At 44.4% G+C, this 22,178-nt stretch overlaps 1 protein-coding gene across 8 annotated transcripts in view; it reads left to right on the plus strand.

Moving 5' to 3' along the window:
- The window catches only part of LOC137321019 (transducin-like enhancer protein 4), a 130,322-nt gene that overhangs the window by 85,855 nt on the left and 22,289 nt on the right, over positions 1 to 22,178 (plus strand). For all 8 annotated transcript variants that reach the window (XM_067983128.1, XM_067983129.1, XM_067983122.1 and 5 more), the window contains 2 exons: positions 7,905 to 8,024; positions 9,226 to 9,279. In XM_067983128.1, coding sequence (XP_067839229.1) covers positions 7,905 to 8,024; positions 9,226 to 9,279 — 174 coding nt within the window. The remainder of the gene's footprint in view (positions 1 to 7,904; positions 8,025 to 9,225; positions 9,280 to 22,178) is intronic.

The raw sequence follows: 22,178 nt of genomic DNA on the forward strand, positions 1-22,178 counted from the left end.
AAAGTGAAGTGAGATTTAGCCAGGCAGCATTTCCAGTGGTTGAGGGATTTAGCCCGACGGTGCTCTCGGTGGGACTTTATTAGCTTAGTTTCTGCTACGCAGGGAAATGAATAGAAATTTTCTAGTAAATCTAGGCATTAGTAAGGTTTATTGGTCTGTCTAGAAATACAAGCAGGAGAACTGAAGCAATCACTGTTTTTATATTATGAATTTCTTTGTGCCACCTGCATTCCCTCTGGGTTCTGTCCACATTCTGCAATATTGAATAAATCTATAAATGCTATGGAAGAAATTCATATCTATTGTGTATATGGTTTAAAATGAATAAAATATAAACGGCTGTCTGGGAAGTATGTTTAAAATATTATTAAAACAGCATCCTTAATTGGGTTGTTTTTATTGTAAAATATTTTCTGTTGATTTGAAGCTGAGTAAAAGATTGTAAATCCACAAAAAAAGAGGTAGAGTTTGCACCCAGAATCAGGTTAACAGTGTGATGCTTAAACGCTAAGGTTGTGAAGCCAAATGGCCAGTTAATTTCAAGTGGATTGATGGCTGTTTTGATTTGTATATGAAAGCCTAATATACATTTACAAAAAAAAACCCATTAAATTGGTAAACTAAGTTTTTGGTTTGTTTAAGTTGTTAAATGGTGACCCTTAAAGATTATAAGCACATGCATGACTGTGATTGTGTGCTATTGTTACCTCGAATGTCAACATGGAAAACATTATTTCTGACAGTTGTTTTGAATTATGTTATTGTTTCTTGGGTTATGAGGAAATGAGCCAATTGGAAAATAAATTTCTTGATGTAGTCATAGTGTAAAACACAACTTTCAAGTTTATTTAAAAGTTTTTATTTTGTTCCCATAAAATAAGCTTTGTAGGATGTTTAGTTTTAAAGGCTGGATAGATTTCTTTATTTAAGTTGCATATTTGACACGTGGAGCTCAGTGTTTGAACAATATCGCAGTTGTATATATTTGCTGAACCCTAAATATTACGCGTAGGGTATGATGAATAAGTTGAGCTCCCTTTCTTTGATCCAATATAACTTACTTTTATTGTTTCATAATTGCATAGGTGGAGGCATAGCTTTTCATTTGTGGTTGCAGTTCAATTTAGCAGTTTAATAAGCAATATAACCTGAGCGGGAGAGGGTGGAATCAAACATGTGTAAATTTCCTGTAAACTGATTGCTCGCATAGTGGTGGTTGAGCAACTACAATTGGCCTCAACATTCTTGGACAAGGAAAGGGGTAGGAAAATCAGCCAGGGTTCCCGCCCGTGATCCAGTGACCACTGCCGGAAAGTCTGTGTTATGCCCTCCACAGCCGAATAATCTGTTGGCTATCACTGTCCAGCTTCCATGTAAAGAATGGACACTTCAGTAGGGCTGCCACCATGAAATCATAACCCAAGAAGAGATGATACCTTCAGAAGAAGGGAGAAAGTTGGAGGGAAAAATACTCTTCTCACAAAAAATGTTCTTATGACAGAGTGCATCATCTCACAACCTATCCTCAGTTTGGCAAAATGCGTACATACTGCCCATTATTCAGTTACACATTACAAATTTGTATTTCAATTCCATGGCTTAAAATATATTTAAATGTGATTCTTCATATGCTGGTCCGGTTTTACAACCATCGTGCCCTACTGCCTTTGGTCCAGTCTGTTCCTCTTGATTCCAATTGGGGGTCAGGTAAAAATGTGATTTATTAGGAGTGTAATTGAAACTGAAGTGTGTGAAATTATTTTCTTTTCACTAGTCATTTTCCAAAGCCTGAATTTTCTTTTTAAGAGTATTGTGTACTTTTTTTGGTGTACATATTATAATCTGCAATTGTTTCAAACTCATTTAGCATTTTCCAAATCACTTGCATTTACTCTACCAGACATTGGTCTATTTATTTCCTACTCATTTTCACAGGCAGTCCAGTTTCAGAATTGGTGCTCAGAGTACTGCAAGCCAATTATTTACACTGAGATACTCAGATACTGTAACAAAACATGTGATAAGCTTGCCTGTTACGCACGGTGAAGCACGCAGATAACCAATCATTACACTTTCTTAGGCTGTTGCTGAAAGCATTAGAGTGTGCATTCATTGGATGACTCAAAATTCAATACTGAATTGCATTTATTCAACATGGATAACAGTTTCCATACTGGCGGATAACAGTTTCCATACTGGCTGATAACCCTCCAAACTGCATTTTTAAACAAATTGCAACGAAGTGGCATGAAACAGAATAGAAAACAATGAAAAGGCCCCTGAATTTGTGCCATCAGTTAAATGGTGGGTGATTAAGTGGAGTGGACCGTATGATGTCACAGCAGCATTATGACCTCCTCGAGATATCTTCAATCAATCCCGACTGTTCTCAATTGACAATTGAGAATACTCTTCAGTGGTACAAATTTCAGTATTCAAATGAGGTGTGATTGAATTAAGTAGTAATTTTCTGTGCAGATATACAGTGGGTTGTAATTGAGGACTGGTAGTTTGATTTAAGATGAGGCATAGGTCAGAAACTTAAGACAAACTGTTCTCATTGTAGCCTGTTGGACTCCTGCAATGGATTATTGCCTTTCAATTAAACTTTTCTTTTAAATGAGCAATTTTTTAAAAGCTATCTGTGGGCTGCAGTGATATCTGAGGCAGATTATGGGTCTGGGGCTTTAATGTGAAATGTTTGTTTATTATTGCAACTACATTTTTTTCCCCCAAATCGGTTATAGGGAAAAGTGAATAGTTGTGCTGCAGCAATCCCAATTTATCTATCCTAATAGTTAGTTTTGCAGATTAGGTACTAATGAGGCACTTTAAATATCATAAAAAGACTAATTTGGACTTGTATTATCTAATTAAATTTTACATTCTTTAATGTATTGTGTTTTCAGCCTAGTATAATGGGTCTGCTTAATATTTGCACGTTGGACTTTGTGCAACTTTTCTCTTAATCCTTGATCATTGAACATTTCTTTTTCTCCCCATTTCCCCCAATTTATCAAAAGTAATTGAGATCTGACTCTAGCCTCACGGTTGTTGCATCCACAGTTCTTCTTTCCTCCATCCTAGCAAGCTTATACATAAGCCAATCCTGGTTCTATGGACATTCAAGACTGTATTTTCTGCCATTCACAGTGAATAAAAGCAAAATCCACCCCTGAACATCAACTGAAAAAAATTCAAGATAATCATTCTACCTCAAGTCCTCTAAGTGAGTTGTCAGAATGACTGGCTGGCAGCTTGAAAACTGTAGTTTCATACACTCATCAGGGAATCTCACAGGAAGTACATGTGGCTGAACATTAGCAGAGTGCACTATCTAATATCAACCCCTCCCCCCCCCAACTTTCTTCACTAAGTTCCTCTTATATTATTAATCAGTTTCTTTGAAGCATGACCGGCTGGTCTAGGCGTCTTTGGTGGAGTCTTTGAGGCAGGCAGGTCAAGCGATGTCCTGGCTCCAGTGCCAATTGAGAAAAATCTCAGTTGCAGTGTATACAGGACCTGCCCTTCATAGGAGCCTGATTCTAGATAGGAGTGAGTGATACCCATACCATTGGACTGGTTTAGTACTCCAATCTGAGATCGAGCTCCAGGATCCAAGCAACATCATATTTGTTTGGGCCTCATTCATTATGGTTCTTGCATATCAAGGAGCTAAATCTCCATGTGCAACGCTGTCTGGCATTTTCTTTCTCCTCCCAAAGTGGTTAATCACCATAGACAAAGCAAAATCTGACTCACCACAATGGTAGGCACAATCATCTTATAACCGATTTTGTTTGGGGTGTCTGCCACGCTGGAAACCCATCATTGTGCTTCCCTTGTAGAGGAGATTCATGTAAGCTTTCCCTCCGCTCCCTCACATAGAATGAGTCGCTCCTAAAATTTAGGGAAAGACAATGGTAACCCTCAATAATCTGCACTGGTCCAGGAAAATCTGGTTCTCGGACCTGCTAGCATTAAGTATAAATAGGCCTTATTGGATCCTGTACAGGAAAGGACCAGCCAACCATTCCCTGGCGGTGCAGGAACCAGCAAGAAAGGTTAAAATTGACTCCACTCATTCATGTTGGCCCACAAGGTGGCTACAGCACAAGTTACTTGAAAGGCATCTACCGAGAGCAGACTCCATGCTTTCTCAAAGCATTATTGCCTTGAACTGTTTGCTCAGGAAGTCTATAAAATAATGAGGGGCATAGATAAGGTCGATAGTCAAAATCTTTTCCCAAAGGTAGGGGAGTCTATAACGAGGGGGCATAGATTTAAGGTGAGAGGGGAGAGATACAAAAGGGTCCAGAGGGGCAATTTTTTCACTCAAAGGGTGGTGAGTGTCTGGAACGAGCTGCCAGAGGCAGTAGTAGAGGCGGGTACAATTTTGTCTTTTAAAAAGCATTTGGACAGTTACATGGGTAAGATGGGTATAGAGGGATATGGGCCAAGTGCAGGCAATTGGGACTAGCTTAGTGGTATAAACTGGGCGACATGGACATGTTGGGCCGAAGGGCCTGTTTCCATGTTGTAACTTCTATGATTCTATGATTCTATTGCCCTACTCCACGTTATCCTGAAGGTATAGGTCTAGTGTTTCATGCTACTGTGGGATGCTGCCTGTTTGTATGTGTTCATTGAATGAATAAGATAATTACTTACTATAAGTAGAACTTTCCTATTTCTTGAACACTTCACACAAAGCTTTATACAAAGCTTCCTCCAGGCCATTTCCTAATTTTGAGTTTTGACCTGGCAAGTTTTGCAGTTGTGGTTTATTGTCTTTTTTTTTGTTAAATCTTACTTCTATCTCATGAGTTGCTCAGGTTTGTGTGTTTAGTAACTATGAATATGATATTTATTTATATTTTAGTGTATATGCATGAGCTACTTTTACAGATTGTTTTTATATAACCTTTTTATTTGAAAATAGTTCAGTTCTTTAGTCCATTTTCATATAACTTTATGAGCAAGCTTTTATGTGTAAAAATATGCTTAAAATTAATTTCAGAGTGATGAACGCATAAGTGCTTTATAATTCAGATGTTGGCCATTGCAAGACAAATATTCTTTTTCTTCTGACACTGACCTGTTTTTGTGCTCTCTCTGCGTTTGTAGCAGGAAACCAGCGTTTAGAGCTTTGTGTGGTCCATCAGTATTCAGTTTAGGCAGTCAGCCCACAGGAAAAATTTCAAGAAGCCATCACTTCATGGTTCACAGAATGCAAACCACTAAACAAACACTCTTGTATGACTAAATTGCCCTGCATGTTTACTGAAGCAACAGACACAGAATGCAACATTTCCTGTTGAAAAGGGTTTATGCTGGCAGTTCTGACCTATCTCGCTATTGGCTTTCTACTTTCTATTGACAAGTGTTCTTAACAAGTACAGTCTGAACATGTATTGAACAGCTGGGCAGATAATTGTGGAAATTCAGCATTGCACCATTAATCTGTTGTATAAGGTAGTTTTTTTTTGTGAAGTTGTCATTAGATACAAATGAGAACAAACAAAAGGTTAAGATAACCGGGAGGGCCTTGAGACAACAGAAGTTTTTATACATGAGAAACTAAGAATGCATAAACATGTAATTGTGAAGCATGTCTGTGGAGGTGTTCAAGGTGTGTTTTGTTTGTTGAAGTTTGTTTTTCTTTCTGTTTAGTAGGTGAAGACAGTTTTGTTTCTCTGCAAAGTCTGCAGCTAAAGGCCAGGTGTAGATGGAATACTGCTGTTCCAGATATAAAGTGACATAACATGGATCAAATTAATCCACTCTTCCCTATCTGATCGTAGCCTGAGCATCTCCAGCAATGGCTTCTCTTCCCATCCCTGCACCTAGTCAACACGGGAGTTTGAATATTGATAACAGGGAAAAAATGTTGAGCATTTTTATGAATTATAATGAACAATGCGACAAAACAGTGGCATAGTTCAGGTTCCCTGATACAAACAAAGTTAGTGTCTATATTTGAATGCAGATTAGTGGAAACATGTTGCTTTGTAATCATTTCATTTCCCTGTGGCCATGTATTACAAATAATTAACATTTGAAGGTTAATAAACTGTTTTAGATTTGCATGCTTATTCTTTGGCACAGAAACAAAACCAAAGTGGTTTTAATTTCAGGTTTACCACAACAGTTTCTGCAATGAGGAGAATTTAGGTATATAATATGCAGATTCAAAACACCAATCTCGTTTTATAGCTGTGAATAACTTTTTAACATCCAGGACAAAACAGCCCGCCTGATTGGCATCCCGTCCACCACCTTAAACATTCACTCCCTCCACCACCGGCGCACTGTGGCTGCATTGTGTACTATCCACAGGATGCACTGCAGCAACTCACCAAGGCTTCTTCGACGGCACCTCCCAAATCTGCGACCTCTACCATCTAGAAGGACAAGGACTGGGGCAGCAGGCGCATGGGAACCCCACCACCTGCACGTTCCCCTCCAAGTCATACACATCCTGACTTGGAAATATATTGCCGTTCCTTCATCACTGGGTCAAAATCCTGGAACTCCCTACCTAACAGCACTTCACCACATGGACTGCAGCGGTTTAAGAAGGCGACTCACCACCACCTTCTCATGGGCAGTTGGGGATGGGCGATAAATGCTGGCCTTGCCAATGACGCCCACATCCCGTGAATGAATTTTAAAAAAATCTGTACTCAGTATTGCTCGTTGCCTCCATTACAACTATCAGGATTTAAATATTTTTCTACCAAGACAAAGTGACATTTGTCTTGGAATTTAAATTGAATAAAGAAATTCGAATTTTGTTGTGATTGGAAGAGGAACTATATCAACTCTGTAAATAGTGTGTGGAAAAAATGGTCACATCAAATGTTCTGAATGACAGAATGAGTTGAATGGCATTTCCGATTGGATTTTGTTGCTATGCAGTTTCTATATAACAGCATCTTTTATTTAAAGAGCACCTTTGATATAGAAAACACCCCAAAGACTTCACAGAAGCATAATTTAAAAAAAAATGAATACCAAGTCAAAGATGATACTATTAAAAGGGTGACCAAAAGCTTGGTCAAAGAGACTGGTTTCAAGGCAGATCTTAAAAAGAGGCGAGGGAGATAGAAATGCAGAGACGTTCAGTGATTGAATTCTAGAGCATGCAGCTCTTGGCGCAGAACGCTTGGCTGCCAATAATGGGACAAAGGTGGGGGGGGGCGGTGAAGAATTGCAAAAGAGGCCAGAGTCAGAGGAGGAGAGAGTTTGAGGGGGGTTGTAGGGCTGGAGGAAGTTAGAGATGGGGAAGGGAAAGGCCATGGAGGGATTTAAATATAAGGATGAGAATTTTTAAATTTGAGATGATGGGGGACTGGGTGTCAATGTAGATCAACGAGGACAGCAGTGATGGGTGAGCAAAACTTGGTGCGGAATAGGACGCAAACAGAAAAGATTTGGATGAGCTAAAGTTTATGGAGGATAGTCTCACTGCATCATTATACTCTCAAATATGAATATACTATCACAGATATATTGGGTGACTTACAACATTTCGTTAATGCATAGCGACAATGTAAATATAAGTGCTTTGATATGTTTCTGAGGGACATGAAAAGGTGCTACATGCAAGTTTTTTGGTCAGTTTCACTATCCCACTATATCACTTACTGCCAATATGCTATTGTGGATGTGTTAAATCTGAGTACTTACTGGATAGGATAGTTCTAAGCAGAGTCAACAATTGTACTTTTAATGCTCTTTGGATAATAATAACCAGATAAACAGTGTATTTTGCTTGCCACCAAGATTTTTCCATTAAAAGGCTTCTACCATCTTACCCTTCTATAAATAAATAAAAATTAAATATTAAAACCACCATTTGAATTCAGTACAGTCTAATTGACTGGTACTTGTCATTTCAGAGTTCCTCAGTATCACCATCAGCCAGTTTCAGAGCTGCAGAGAAGCACAGAAACTCAAATGACTACTCCACAGATAGTAAGAAGCAGAAGACTGATGATAAGGATTTAGCAAACCGTTATGTAAGTAACAATTGAAATGATGGGCAAGTCATCATAAATAGTTGTAATTTTTTTATTTAACTGTAATTATTCCTTATTTAACCTTGAATTATTCTCAATTATTTGTCTGTAACTATATTCCCCCCCTCCTTACATTCCTATGAATTGCAACTTTCAGTTTTCACAAATATTCTCTTCTCAAATAAAGCAAAGCAAACTGCAGTTCAGTTCTTTTGCTACAGTAATAGGGTTGTTTCAATAGACTGTCTAGTAGTAGATTGCACCTATCTGAAAATGAGGAGTTATGTGCTGAATTCGTATTGTAGGAAGAAAGAAATGAGCATTGGTATCAACATTACATTGGAAAATTTAAAAACTTTCTCAGTATGCCATCTCCTGTCCATGCCACCATCACTGAGGCATTGGAGCAATGGTACTAAGCTGCTCGTCACTGTTTTTGACTGTGTTGTGTGTGCAAATTTGATGTATAGTTGCCTTGGTCCCAGACAGTGGGATGGAGAAAGGTTAGACACTAGCCTTTCACCCCAATAGGACCCTTACAGTCAAGAGACAGAAGGGATTTTCACCCTGTGTCAGATTAGCTTGGCCAATCTCGGAGAAAGGTTGGCTGCTACGCCGCAAAGTGAAGAAGCACAGCTGTCCTCTGTGTACCAGACATAACTCTTCCCGGCTTTGCTGTTTAATCTTATTTATCCCATTTCAGGCACCCAGTGTACACACCAACCTTGGGTCAAGTTTAGTCAGATGCAGAATAAAGCTCAGAGGAGCAACCCACATTGCAACCAGTGTGATTTTTTTTTTCCATTTCGCAGTCTTGTGATGTAGAACCATGTTAACCCAGGACTGGTTTGAGATTGGCCAAGCTAATTTGACACAGGATGAAAGTCGCTTCTGTCTCTTGACTGTAAGGGTCCTATTGGGGTGAAAGGCTAGAGTCTAAACTGCTGTGCGCCTCCAGTTTTTCTCTCAATAAGCTTTCTGTATTTGACTTCTTATGGTCTGGTATGGCCATTGTGGAGACTGCAGCATCACTAATTAAACTGCTTTAAAATGATTATTGTTGTATAGCTAACTCTTAACCACGCAAAGGTTGACAACCCTATTACAATAATATTTTTAAACAACTGTCTGAATTGAGTTAAATTAAATATGTATTCATCACACTTAAATATAAAATGCTTTACTTTGTTTTTATATGTAGGATAGCGATGGAGAGAAAAGTGATGACAACCTGGTGGTTGATGTCTCCAATGAGGTTTGTAGTGGTTTGTTTTAGGAATGTTGAATGCAATGACTTAATTGGTGTTGGCAATTAACACAGACTTTGATGCATTAATATTGCACTGCAGAGTCTTTCTTGGCTCATTGTTGATCTTTCATTCAAGATTTTCAAGCATCAGCTTGAGTTCCTAGACGTTTAGTTAATTAAATTACAGTCTATCAAAATAGAAAGTCGACATGAAGAAGCCTCTAAGTGTAACTGATGATAGCATCATCTAAAATGTTCAAGGAAATTTAAATGCAAGTTTGAAAATTATGAATATTCATCTTTTGGTTCTGTGTGAGCCACCATAAAATGTATAGGTATTGTTTGTCATTATCTGTAAATATAAAGAAAAAGATGCATATCTGAGAATGATTAGAGGGCAATAATATGCTGGGCATAAAAAAGAGCTGGATAAATATTTGGTTAGGATTGGAATTGGATATAGGCTGAGGTGATCATATAGTCCATGAGATATGATAATTCCAATGTTGATCGTACAAGGAGTGAAACATTGGGGTCGATTTTAGGATGGCTGAGCGGGTGCGTTTGTGGCGGGGGGGCTGAAAATGTGAGATTCCCGGGGCGGGTCCGGGCCCGGGCCCGGTTCCAACCGGCCCACTTCCGGGTTCCCCAGTGATGCGCTTAGAAATGTATGGAGCCCCCGCATGCGGGACTCCCACCAGCAATTAAAGCCGGCGGGATCCCAATTAAATCAATTATTTTGATACTTCAGGTTGTTAGCAGACCTGATTTGGAGGATATTTTAGGAGGGATGGGATTTTCATCCAAACTGAGTGTGTTTCCGGTACTGGGGGAAACAGTCCTAGTTGAAAGAGATGTGTTGCAGCTACCAGCCTGTGGGAGCTGCAAAGGTCCATTTGACAGGTCGGGGGGAGACCCTCACTCATTGCAGGAGGCCACTCTGTCACTTTGGACAAAGTTTAGCCTGCACCACCCTCCTCCTAACACAAAATCACCAAATTACAACCTCAACCCCAGTGTGTAGACACATTTACCTACCTTGCGGACCACCTCAAATGTACATCTTCCAGATGGGGGCCGCCATAGCTGCAGTCATGACCTCCTCGGAGGACGAACAGCATCACCAGCCTCGCCGTCCACGCCATCCACCTCTGACACGTGGAGCTCTACAACACAGTGCTATGACACATCCACCTGCACAGCAGGAGGGAGGGCAACCGCAGAGAGAGATGCATCGCACAAGGCACTACCCTCGCCACAGGGTCTACAGACCGAGGCTCAGCTTCCTGGACCTCTGAGGAGCAGTGCACACGGAGGCTCAGAGTCACTCGACATGTAGTCGTGGACATCTGTAGCCTCTTTGATGCCGAGCTGCTCCCGGCTGGCCCGAGCACAATCTTTTTACCTGTCGCTGTCAAAGTCACCACTGCCCTCAACAACTTCTCCAGATCCTTCCAGGGTGCCACCGGGGACATCGCCGGCGACTCTCAGTCGTCTGCACAAAAGAGCCCTGCAAATACACCTGCACCCACTCTGCAGTGACACAATGGGTGGCATCAGGTGTGGGTCTTCATGGTGATCCTCTGGAAAGGGAATTATTGCACAAACCAGACAAGATTTGCAAAGACGTGGCAGTAGTGGTGATAACAAATTTTTATGTTTTTTTGCAAAACAAACGAAAGTAAATCAAAAACATGATATTTTGTCTAACACTCTTGTGCATCCCCTTTGTGCTCACAAAACCTTCGTCTTACGTTTACGGAAACTCCTACGTGGTGCTACCCCTGTGGCTTCAGCAGAGGTAGTGGCAGGTTGCTCTTGTCCATGCCCTGACCGATGAGATGCTTTGCGCGGATGCCCTTTGGGTTTCGGTGCCCGTGAGGGCCCCTCCAAAGACTGCTCCACCTGCACCTGTGCAGGGGCAGACTCGGTCACCTGGAGAGGAGGCAGCATTGCGGGTACTGATTGAGGGGGACAACGGGTGAGACGTGGAAGCGGTTTGAGTGGCGTCCCCACTTCCGCGTCCCCACTTCCATGTCCCCTTTCGCCATCATCCCTCTCCTGGCCCAGGCCCACATCACTCCTTCCACCCTGCTGGGCGACAGTTTGGACGACTTGTGTAAAGCCTTTGAAGGCCAGTTGTAATGTATCTGTCAGCCTGTTTAAGGCGGCAGAATGTTGCTCACCCTGAATCCGAACGGCTGTTGTCAGGGCCTGAATGGACTCGTTGTTAAGCCGTGCTTGAAGCTCGATGGAGGCTGGCCTTTCCTCCATCGCAGACATTCCCGCTCCTACCCGCGACACTCGGAGATGCCTTCACGTCCCTGTGACACTCTCGGAGATACCCTCCTGTATCTGTGCCACCATTCCACTCATGCAGGAGTTGGACTCCTCCATCCTCTGCGCGATTGTGGAGAATGCGCGTGGCGACTGTTCCAGTACCTCGCCAATGTGCTGCTGGCCCTTGATGACTCCTTTTCATGGCTGGCCCCCAGGGTTCAGCATCTGGGTCCAGCTGAGCAGAGCCTGGAGAAGAGTGCTCCCACCGACGCGGACTCTCCACGGCTGCCACTGCCACCAGGGTCTGCTCGTGCTCACGTGTGCGTGGTGACTCACCATGTGCAAGCCCAACTAAGTGAGGACGGGGACCCACCGAGGTGTGCGTGTGTCTGCGCTGGTGGATGGCTGGCTCAGATGGGACGATGCACCCTCAGTGGCCAGCAGGTGCTCTGAGGAAGCGTCCTCCGCAGTCACGGCGCTTGCAGATGGCCCTACAAGAGAACAGAAAGCAATATTAAGCATGTGGACAGATGCTGAGGTGCTGCAGATGCCAAGTGATGCTAAGATCATTCGCTATCATAAGTGCTGAGTGTTAGATTTCTGTCACCAGCCGCTTGTGCGCTGCCAGTCTCTGCGTCCACCACGGACAGGCACTCCAGCGTCTGGCTTACTTCCAATGCCTGCTGCTCTGCGTCTGTTAAGACTACCTGGTGTGGCGGGCCTCCTCCGGTCCTTGCCCTCTCCCGGGCATTCTGGCATCTCTTCTCCTATCAAGGCAAATCACAGGGAGGCACGATTGAGTGATGGTTGCATGGTGACCCGCTACATGCATTGGTGTGGGTGGGGGTGACCTTGAGGGCGATGCATGGGAGGGTGCATGTGAGACATAGCCGTGAGATTGTATGAGGATTGGGTTGCATGGTAGTGTTCGAATGGGAACTGGGGCAGTGAGTACGTGCAAGCAAGGTGAGGATGATGGTTGAGTGGATGTGAGGAGTGATGCGAGAGTGTTGTGGTGGCAGTGCAGAAGGAGTTGGGTGGTGGTGGAGGTGATGTTGAAGATGGAGTGTGGGAGAATGCGTAAGTATACTCACTTTGGCTGACCTGGTTAGGTCATTAAATCGCTTCCTGCACTGGACCCAGGTTCGGCGCACATTCCCGTTGCTGCTGACCTCCTCGGCCACCTCCAGCCAGGCCTTGGTGGCAGAGGGAGGCCACCTCCTCCCATCAGATGGGAACTGAATTTCCCTCCTCCTCCTCACCCCATCGAGCAGCACCTGGAGTGAGGATTCTGAGAACCTTGGAGCAGCCTTGCCTCTGGCCTGCTCCATGCTCCAAAAATGGTTCTTTACTGCAGGAGGAGCATTGGAGGACTGCCCCTTTAAATAGGGCTCCTCCTGCTGACAGCCTGTGATGCAGGTGCGCAGTGTGCCCACTGCGCAGGTCTGGAACGGGAAACCCAGAAGCACGCTTAAGTACCTTCAATTAGGCTGCGATCAGGTGCGGAGCACCCCGAATTCACTGGGCGCGTTACCCAGTCGACCCCCCCCCAGCTGCCAACCCGCCTCCTTCCTAATATCGGGCCCATTATCTTTGGAGAGCAACAGGCTTTGATTGAATGAAGTCATGAGGACAGATAATTATTCTGGAATTGCTTGATAACCTTTTGAGGATCAGGGATTATTTCTCTGGCACCTTACTCCAGGAGATGTGAGTAGGGTAGAATCCATTATGGGATAGATTGTACACTGTCGATGAAAGGAAGAAAATAACTACCAAATTCTTTAGCATTTTTCACATCCTCAACCAATGAATTACTTTGAAACGTGATCACCATTGTTTTTTAGGTACTTGTGGCAGCCATTTGGTGCATAGCAAGGTCCCATATACAGCAATGAGATAAATGACCAGTTAATCTATTTTTGTTGGTGTTGGTTGAGGGAGTGCCATGTGATTTTTAACGTCCACCTAAGCAGGCAGATAGGGCCTCCGTTTAAGGCCTTTTCCAAAAGGTGGCACTTTTGATGATGCGGCACTCTCTCAGTACTACACTGAGTTGCCATCCTAGATTATGTTCTTCAGTCTGGATTGGGGTTTAAACCCAAAACTTTCTGACTGAGGTGAGAGTGCTACCACTGAACCATGCTGACACTTGCTGGAACTGGTTTGATTGTCCTGCTTTTTTATTCTTGTACACAACTGGAATATTGCTCTGATATTATAGCTTTCATCAGAACCCTGAGATGAAATGTATAGCCTTAATGGGTACAATAGCCTGGTGGTTATGATATTTTACTACCACTCCAGAGGTTGAGCGTTCACATCTCATCATAGAAACATAGAAAGTAGGAGCAGGAGTAGGCCATTCGGCCCTTCGAGCCTGCTTCGCCATTCAATATGATTATGGCCGATCCTCTCTCTCAATACCATATTCCGGCTCTCCCCCATACCCTTTGATGCCTTCTGTGTCTAGTGTCATGGCAAGTTTTGAAATTGAATTCAATAACTCTGGTAATTTGTGGGTTAGCACCAGGAAAATAACCATAAAGATTTCCAGATTATGTTTTAAAACCCAGCTGGTTTACTGATGTCCTTCAGGATGGGAGCCTTCCACCCTACTTGGTCTGGCCTACATTTGACTACAGTCCCACATGACATGATTGACTCTTAATGTCCTCAGAAGTAACATAACAAGTCACTCAGTTGTGAACAATCGCTGCCAAGTTCAAGAATAAGGAAATAAAAATGGATAGACCTATCGGCAACAACCCAGGAATTGTATTCAGACAAAACTTGAGGAAACTGAGCAAACCCTGCAAAGTCCTCCTCACTAACATCTGGGTACTGGTATCCAATTTGGGAGAGCTGTCCCACAGACTAATCAAGCAATAGCCTGACATAATCATACTTACAGAATCACATCTATCAATAAACATCATAGACTCTTCTGTCACTATCCCTGGGTATATCCTGTCCATGTGACTGGATAGTCCCACCAGAGGTGCAGGCACAGTGATATACCCTCATGGGCTTGGCCCTGGGAGTCCTCAACATTGATTCCAGGGACCCGATATTAAGAGGGAGGTGGGTTGCCAGCGGGGGGGGGGGGGGGGTCAACTGGGCGCATGGGTTATCCGCCCAGTGAAATCGGTGGGTTCCCCACACGATCGTAAGTAAATTGAAGCCACTTACCTTGGCTTCCGGGTTTCGCGCTGGAAGCTGCGCAGTGGGCGGACTGCGCACCTGCATCACAGGCTGTCAGCTGGATGAGCCGTATTTAAAAGCGCAGTCCTCCACTGACTGATGCTGCAGAAAGGAGCCAAAATTACAGCATGGAGCAACCCAGGGGGAAGGCTGCTCCCAGGTTTAATGATGACTCACTCCAGGTCCTACTGGATGGGGTGAGGAGGAGGGGGGGTGGGGAAAGATCATCTCCCCGCGGATGGGAGGAAGTGGCCTGCCTTTGCTACCACGAAGGTCTGGCTTGAGGTGGCAGAGGAGGTTACCAGCACCACCAACATATCACGCACCTGCATACAATGCAGGAGGCGCTTCAATGACCTAAGTAGGTCAGCTGAAGTGAGTACACTTACTCATTCCCCTACACTCCGTCTGCCACATCACCACCCCCACCCCTCATCTCCTTCTGCACTGCCAACACTACTCTATCACATCACTCCTCACTGAAAGCTCATCCTCATCTTAGCTGCACTTGCTCACCTCGTCAGTACTCATTTATTTGGGATGTAGCTCAGTGGTAGAGCGCATGCTTCGCACGTATGAGGTCCTGCGTTCAATCCCCAACATCGCCAGTAATATTTTTTGTTGCTATGGCAGTGGAGGCCATGTCATTGGATGTATTCAAGAAGGAGATAGATATATTTCTTAATGCTAAAGGGATCAAGGGATATGGGGAAAAAGCGGGAACAGGGTACTGAGTTAGACAATCAGCCATGATCGTTTTGAATGGCGGAGCAGGATGGAAGGGCCGAATGGCCTACTCTTGCTCCTATTTTCTATGTTTCATCCCACCACTACCACTCAACACAATCCTCATACAATTTCATGGCTCCGTCTCATACTCACCCTCTCATGCATCTCTTTCATGGTCAGCCTCACCCCACCTGCCACTACCTGTGCTGCAGCCACAGGGCATGCATCACGTATGTGTAGTAGGAAGCATTAGGGCAAACGTGTCATGAGCATGAAGGGGATGCACAAGGTGTTTGAGGGTTTGTCATGGTTTTTACTTATTTGATTTCTGATCAACTCACATTACATATTGCATTGTCACCACTACTGCCACGTCTTGGCCATTCTTGACTGGCTTATGCAATAATGCCCTTTCATGAGGTTCTCCATGAACACCCTTGATGCCACCCATTGGGTCACCCTACAGTGGGGGTATGTGTAGTTGCACGACTACTTTGTGCAGGTGTCTGTTGCGCAGCACTGTGTTGTGTAGCTTCACGTGGCGGAGGTGGACGACATGCTTGGTGAGGCTGGTGATGTTGCTCGTCCTCCAATGGAGTGATGAATGCAGCAATGGACCACTCCCCCATTGTGATGGTGTGAGTGTGAGGGGGTCTGCAAAGTAGGTAAATGTGTTTGGACAGCAGAGTTGAGGGTATGATTTAATAATTTGGAGTGTGGAAACAACGGTGTGGCAGGCAAAACTTTGTCTGAGGACAGAGTGCCCTGCTGCAATGAATGAGGATTTACCCTGCACCTGTTAAATGGACCTTTGCAGCTACTGCTGGCTGCAACACGTCTGTTTGAACAAGGAGTGTTTCCCCCAGCATGGGAAACACGCTCTGAGTAGTCCAAAATCCAAATCCTCCTAAAATCTGTAAACTACCTCAAGTATGCAGATAATGATCTTAAGTGGGATCCCGCCGGCTTTGATTGCCGGTGGGAGTCCCGCATGCGGAGGCTGCACGTGCACCGATTCGCGTCATTGGGGAACCCGGAAGTGGGTGGGTTGGAGCCGGGCTCTGGACCCGCTCCGGGAATCCCCAATTTTAGGAGCCCCCCCCCCCCCCGCCACGAACGCACCCGCTTGGCTATCTGAAAATTGACCCCCAGATCTCCTGAAGACTCACGGCTTCAGATCAAATAAGGCCAAGGAAACCTCTTGATGATGACCAGCTGCTCTCCCCCTCACCTGATGAATCAATACTTCTCCATTTTGAACATAGAATCATAGAAAATTTACGGCACAGAAGGAGGCCATTCGACCCATCATGTCTGCGCCGACCAAAAATGAGCCACCCAGCCTAATACCACTTTCCAGCACTTGGTCTATAGCCTTGTAGGTCGCAGCACTTCAGGTGCACATCCAGGTACTTTTTAAATGAATTGAGGGTTTCTGCCTTTACATCCTTTTAAGCAATGAGTTCCAGACCCCTACCACCCTCTGGGTGAAATTTCTTTTTTCTCAGCTCCCCTCTAATCCTTCTACCAATCACTTTAAAATCTATGCCCCCTGGTTATTGACCTCTCTGCTAAGGGAAATAGGCCCTTCCTAACCCTCATAATTTTGTACACTTCAATTAAATCACCTGTCAGCCTCCTCTGTTCCAAGGAAAACAACCCCAGCCTATCCAATCTTTCCTCATAGCTAAAATTCTCCAGTCCTGGCAACTTCCTCGTATATCTCCTCTGTACCCTCTCTAGTGCAATCACATCCTTCCTGTAATGTGGTGATCAGAACTGTACACAGTACTCAAGCTGTGGCCTAACCAGTGTTTTGTACAGTTCCAGCATAACCTCCCTACTTTTATATTCTATGCCTCATCTAATAAAGGAAAGTATTCCACATGCCTCCTTAACCACCTTATCTACCTATCCTGCTACCTTCAGGGATCTGTGGACTTGCACTTCAAGGTCCCTCACTTCCTCTACACCTTTCAGTATCCTCCCATTTATTGTGTACTCCCTTGCCTTGTTTGCCTTCCCCAAATACTTTACCTCACACTTCTCCAGATTGAATTCGATTTGTCACCTTTCTGCCCACCTGACCAGTCCATTGATATCTTCCTGCAGTCTACAGCTTTCCTCCTCACTGTCAACCACACGGCCAATTTTTGTATCATCTGCAAACTTCTTAATCATGGCCCCTACATTTAAGTCCAAATCTTATATCACAAAAAGCAAGGGACCTACTACTGAGCCCTGCGGAACCCCACTGGATACAGCCATCCAGTAACAAAAACACCCGTCGACCATTACCCTTTGCTTCCTGCCACTGAACCAATTTTGGATCCAACTTGTCACTCACCTTTGGATCCCATGGGCTTGTACTTTTTTGACCAGTCTGCCATGTGGGACCTTGTCAAAAGCCTTGCTAAAATCCATGTGCACTACATCAAATGCACTACCCTCCTTGTTACCTCCTCAAAAAATTCAATCAAGTTAGTCAGACACGACCTTCCCGTAACAAATCCATGCTGACTGTCCTTGATTACTCCATGCCTTTCTAAGTGACAGTTTATCCTGTCCCTCAGAATTGATCCCAATAATTTGCCTACCACCGAGGTCAGACTGACTGGCCTGTAATTACTCTGTCTTTCCCTCGCTCCCTTTTTAAACAATAGTACAACGTTGGCAGTCCTCCAATCCTCCGGCACCATGCCTGCATCCAGTGAGGATTGGAAAATGATGGTCAGAGCTTCCGCTACTTCCTCCCTTGTTTCTTTTAATAGCCTGGGATACATTTCATCTGACCCTGATGATTTATCTACTTTCAAAGATGCTAATCCCCTTAATACTTCCTCTCACTAAGTTTATCCCATCCAATATTTCACACTCATCCTCCTTGACTACAATGTCTGCATTGTCCCTCTCTTTTGTGAAGACAGATGCAAAGTATTCATTAAGAACCATACCAACATCTTCCGCCTCCACACACAGGTTACCTTTTTAGTCTCTAATAAGCCCTACTCTTCCCTTAGTTATCCTCTTGCTCTTAATGTATTTATAAAACATCTTTGGGTTTTCCTTGATTTTACTTGCCAATATTTTTCATGCCCTCTCTTTGCTTTCCTAACTACCCTTTTAATTTCAGCCCTGCACTTTTTATACTCCTCTAGGCTTTCTGTTGTATTGAGCTCTCGGTGCCTGACATAAGCTTTCCTTTTTTGCCTTATCTTACCCTGTATGCTCCTTAACATCCAGAGGGCTCTAGATTTGGCAGCCCCACCCTTTTTCTTTGTGGGACCATGTTTACTCTGCACCCCTTGAACCTTCCCTTTGAATGCTTCCCACTGCTCTGACATTGATTTACTTTCAAGTAGCTGTTTCCAGTCCACTTTTTCTAAATCACTTCTTAGCTTAGTAAAATTGGCCTTTCCCCAATTGAGAACTTCAACTTCTGTTCTATCTTTGTCCTTTTCCATAACTATGCTAAAACTAACTGAATTATGAACACTACCACCAAACTGCTCTCCCACTGATACTTCTTCCACCGGCTCAGCTTCATTTCCTAAAACTAAATCCAGAACTGCCCCCTCTCTTGTTGGGCTTGCTATGTACTGGCTAAAAAAGTTCTCCTGAATGCAATTTAAGGATTTCACACCCTCTTTATCCTTCACACTGTTTGTATCCCAGTTAATATTAGGGTAGTTGAAATCCCCTACTATCACTGCCCCTTTTTTTTGTACTTCTCAGAAATTTGCCTACATATTTGCTCTTCTATCTCCCTCTGACTGTTTGGGGGTCGATAGTACACTCCCAAGTAGTGTGATTGCCCCTTTTTTGTTCCTTAGCTCAACTCATATGGCCTCATTTGATGATCCTTCTAACATATCATCCCTCCTCACAGCTGTAATTGTTTCTTTAACCAAAATTGCAACCCCCCCCTCCTTTTTTATCCCCTTTTCTATCTTGTCTGAAAACCCTGTAACCAGGAACGTTGAGCTGCCATTCCAGCCCCTCTTTAAGCATGTTTCTGTACTAGCTAACATATCGTACTGCCACGTGTCTATCTGTGCTCTCAGCTCATCTGCTTTATTCACTATGCTCCTTGCGTTGAGGTACATACCTTTAAGCACCACCAAACTCCCTTACTGTTGATTTTCTAACCGTTGTTTTTTCTGCCTTCCTAAGTCACTTACTAATTTTCTGCCTTCTATCTTCAGTTCTGATTCTGTCCTATCTGAATCTACATTCAGGTTCCTATCCCCCTGCCAAGCTAGTTTAAATCCTCCCCAACAGCGCTAGCAAACCTCCCCGCAAGGTTATTGGTCCTAGCCCTGTTGAGGTGCAACCCGTCCGGCTTGTACAGGTCCCATCTCCCCCAGAGACAGTCCCAATGTCCCAGGAATCTAAAGCCCTCCTTCCTGCACCGTCTCTCCAGCCACGCATTCATCTGCTCTATCCTCCTATTTCTATACTCACTAGCGCGTAGCACCGGGAGTAATCCGGAGATTACTACCTTTGAGGTCCTGCTTCTTACTCTTTCCTAACTCCTTAAAATGTTCCTGCAGGACTTCATCCCTCTTTCTACCTATGTCGTTGGTACCGATATGGACCACAACCTCTGGCTGTTCACCCTCCACCTTCAGAATGTTCTGCAGCAGCTCAGTGACATCCTTGCCCCTGGCACCAGGGAGGCAACATACCATCCTGGACTCACATCTGCAGCCGCAGAAACGCCTGTCTGCTCCCCTAACTATAGAATCCCCTATCACAATTGCTGTGCTGACCTTTCTCCTCCCCCCCCCCCCCCCCCCCCACCCAGTACAGCTGAACCACTGAATACTGGTTAGAGAGCGAGATGCACTCGGGACTCCTGCACTACCAGCCTGGTCCTCCTTGTCTGTTTGGCGGTCACCCAGTCCCTCTCTGCCTGCACTGTCCATAAGACTATAAGAGATAGGAGCAGGAGTAGGCCATTTGGCCCCTTGAGCCTGCTCCGCCATTCAATGCGATCATGGCTGATCTGATTTTTATCTCAACTCCACTTTCCCGCTCTTTCCCCATATCCTTTGACTCCCTTGCTGATCAAAAATGTGTCTAACTCGGCCTTGAATGTATTCAATGACTCAGCCTCCACAGCTTTTTGGGGTGAAGAATTCCAAAGATTCACGACCCTCTGGGAGAAGAAATTCCTCCTCATTTCCATCTTAAACGGGCGACCTCTTATTCTGAGACTATGCCCCCTAGTTTTAGATTCCCCATGAGGGGTAATATCCTCTCAGCATCTACCCTATCGAGTCCCCTCAGAATCTTGTATGTTTCAATAAGATCTCCTCTCATTCTTCTAAACTCCAATGAGTATAGACCCAACCTGTTCAATCTTTCCTCATAAGACAACCCTCTTATACCCAGAATCAACCTGTCTTAAGCTGTGGGGTGGCCACCTCCTGAAACGTGCTATCCACGTAGCTCTCAACCTTCCGGATGCACTGCTGTGATGCCAGCTGCTGCTCAAGCTCTGAAATCCGAAGCTCGAGCTCCTCCAGATGACACTTCCTGCACCTGTGGTTGTCCAGGATACGGGAAGCGTCCTGGAGTTCCCACTTGGCACAAGTTGTACATTCGATGGGTCTGAGCTGCCCTGCCTGGCCTCGGTTTATTAGATTATTAACCGAACTTAAGAAAATAAACTAAAGACTTAAAAAAAACACTCACCAGAAAAAAAAACACTTACCAATCAGCTACTCACCAATCAGCTCTTTCCCTTGTGTTGACTTCACTTTGGGTTTTTTTCTCTCTCCCTGACGCTCACGCTCGGCTGCTCCTCTGCTCCACCACCTCAGCTGATTCTGCGCTCCTGACTCCCACCTTGGGAGGAACATCACTTGGAGGAATCTGCCCAACTCCAAGTGCGGCTTGGTACCGCCGTCAACTGAGCTGGTTCAGTCCTGAAGGGCATAGCTGCCAAACTGGGCCTGTGTTGGGTGGTGAGGGAACTAACATAAGGAATCTTCTTGACCTCATTCACAATAACGTACCCGTTGCATACATGTCTGTTCACATTAGCATTGATATGAGTGACCACTTCAGTCCTTGTGAAGACAAAGTCTCGCCTCCACGGTGAGGATACATTCCATCGTGCAGTGTGGCACTATCGCCGTCCAAAGTGGGGCAGACTAAGGACAGATTTGGCAGTCCAAAACTGGGCATCCATGAGGTGCAGTGGGCCATCATCAGCAGCAGCATTGTGTACCACCATAATCTGTAACCTCATGGCCTGGTACATTCCTCACTCCTTGATCACCGCAAAGCTAGGAAACCATTCCTGGCTCAATGGGGAGTGTAGAAGGGCATGCCAGTAGCAGCACCAGGCTTATCTTAGAATGAAGTATCAACCTAGTGCAGCTACTACACAGGGCTACCTGCATGCTACACACCAAAAACAGCAGACTATAACCAGAGCTAAGCAATCCCATAATCAACATAACAGAGCAAAGTTCTATAGTCTACTGCATCCAGTTCAGAATAGTGGTGGGTGACCAGGCAATTAAAAGGAGGAGGAGGAAGCTCCATGAACATTACCATCTTCAACCATAGTGTAAGTGTAAGTGCAAGAGACAAATGTTTACAAGTATCTTCATCCAAAAGTACTGTTGATGATCCTACTCGATCTCTTGCTGAGATCCCCACCATCATAGTCGCCAGTG

The sequence above is a fragment of the Heptranchias perlo genome, chromosome 4, assembly GCF_035084215.1.
Source record: "Heptranchias perlo isolate sHepPer1 chromosome 4, sHepPer1.hap1, whole genome shotgun sequence".
In the NCBI taxonomy this organism is placed as follows: domain Eukaryota; kingdom Metazoa; phylum Chordata; class Chondrichthyes; order Hexanchiformes; family Hexanchidae; genus Heptranchias; species Heptranchias perlo.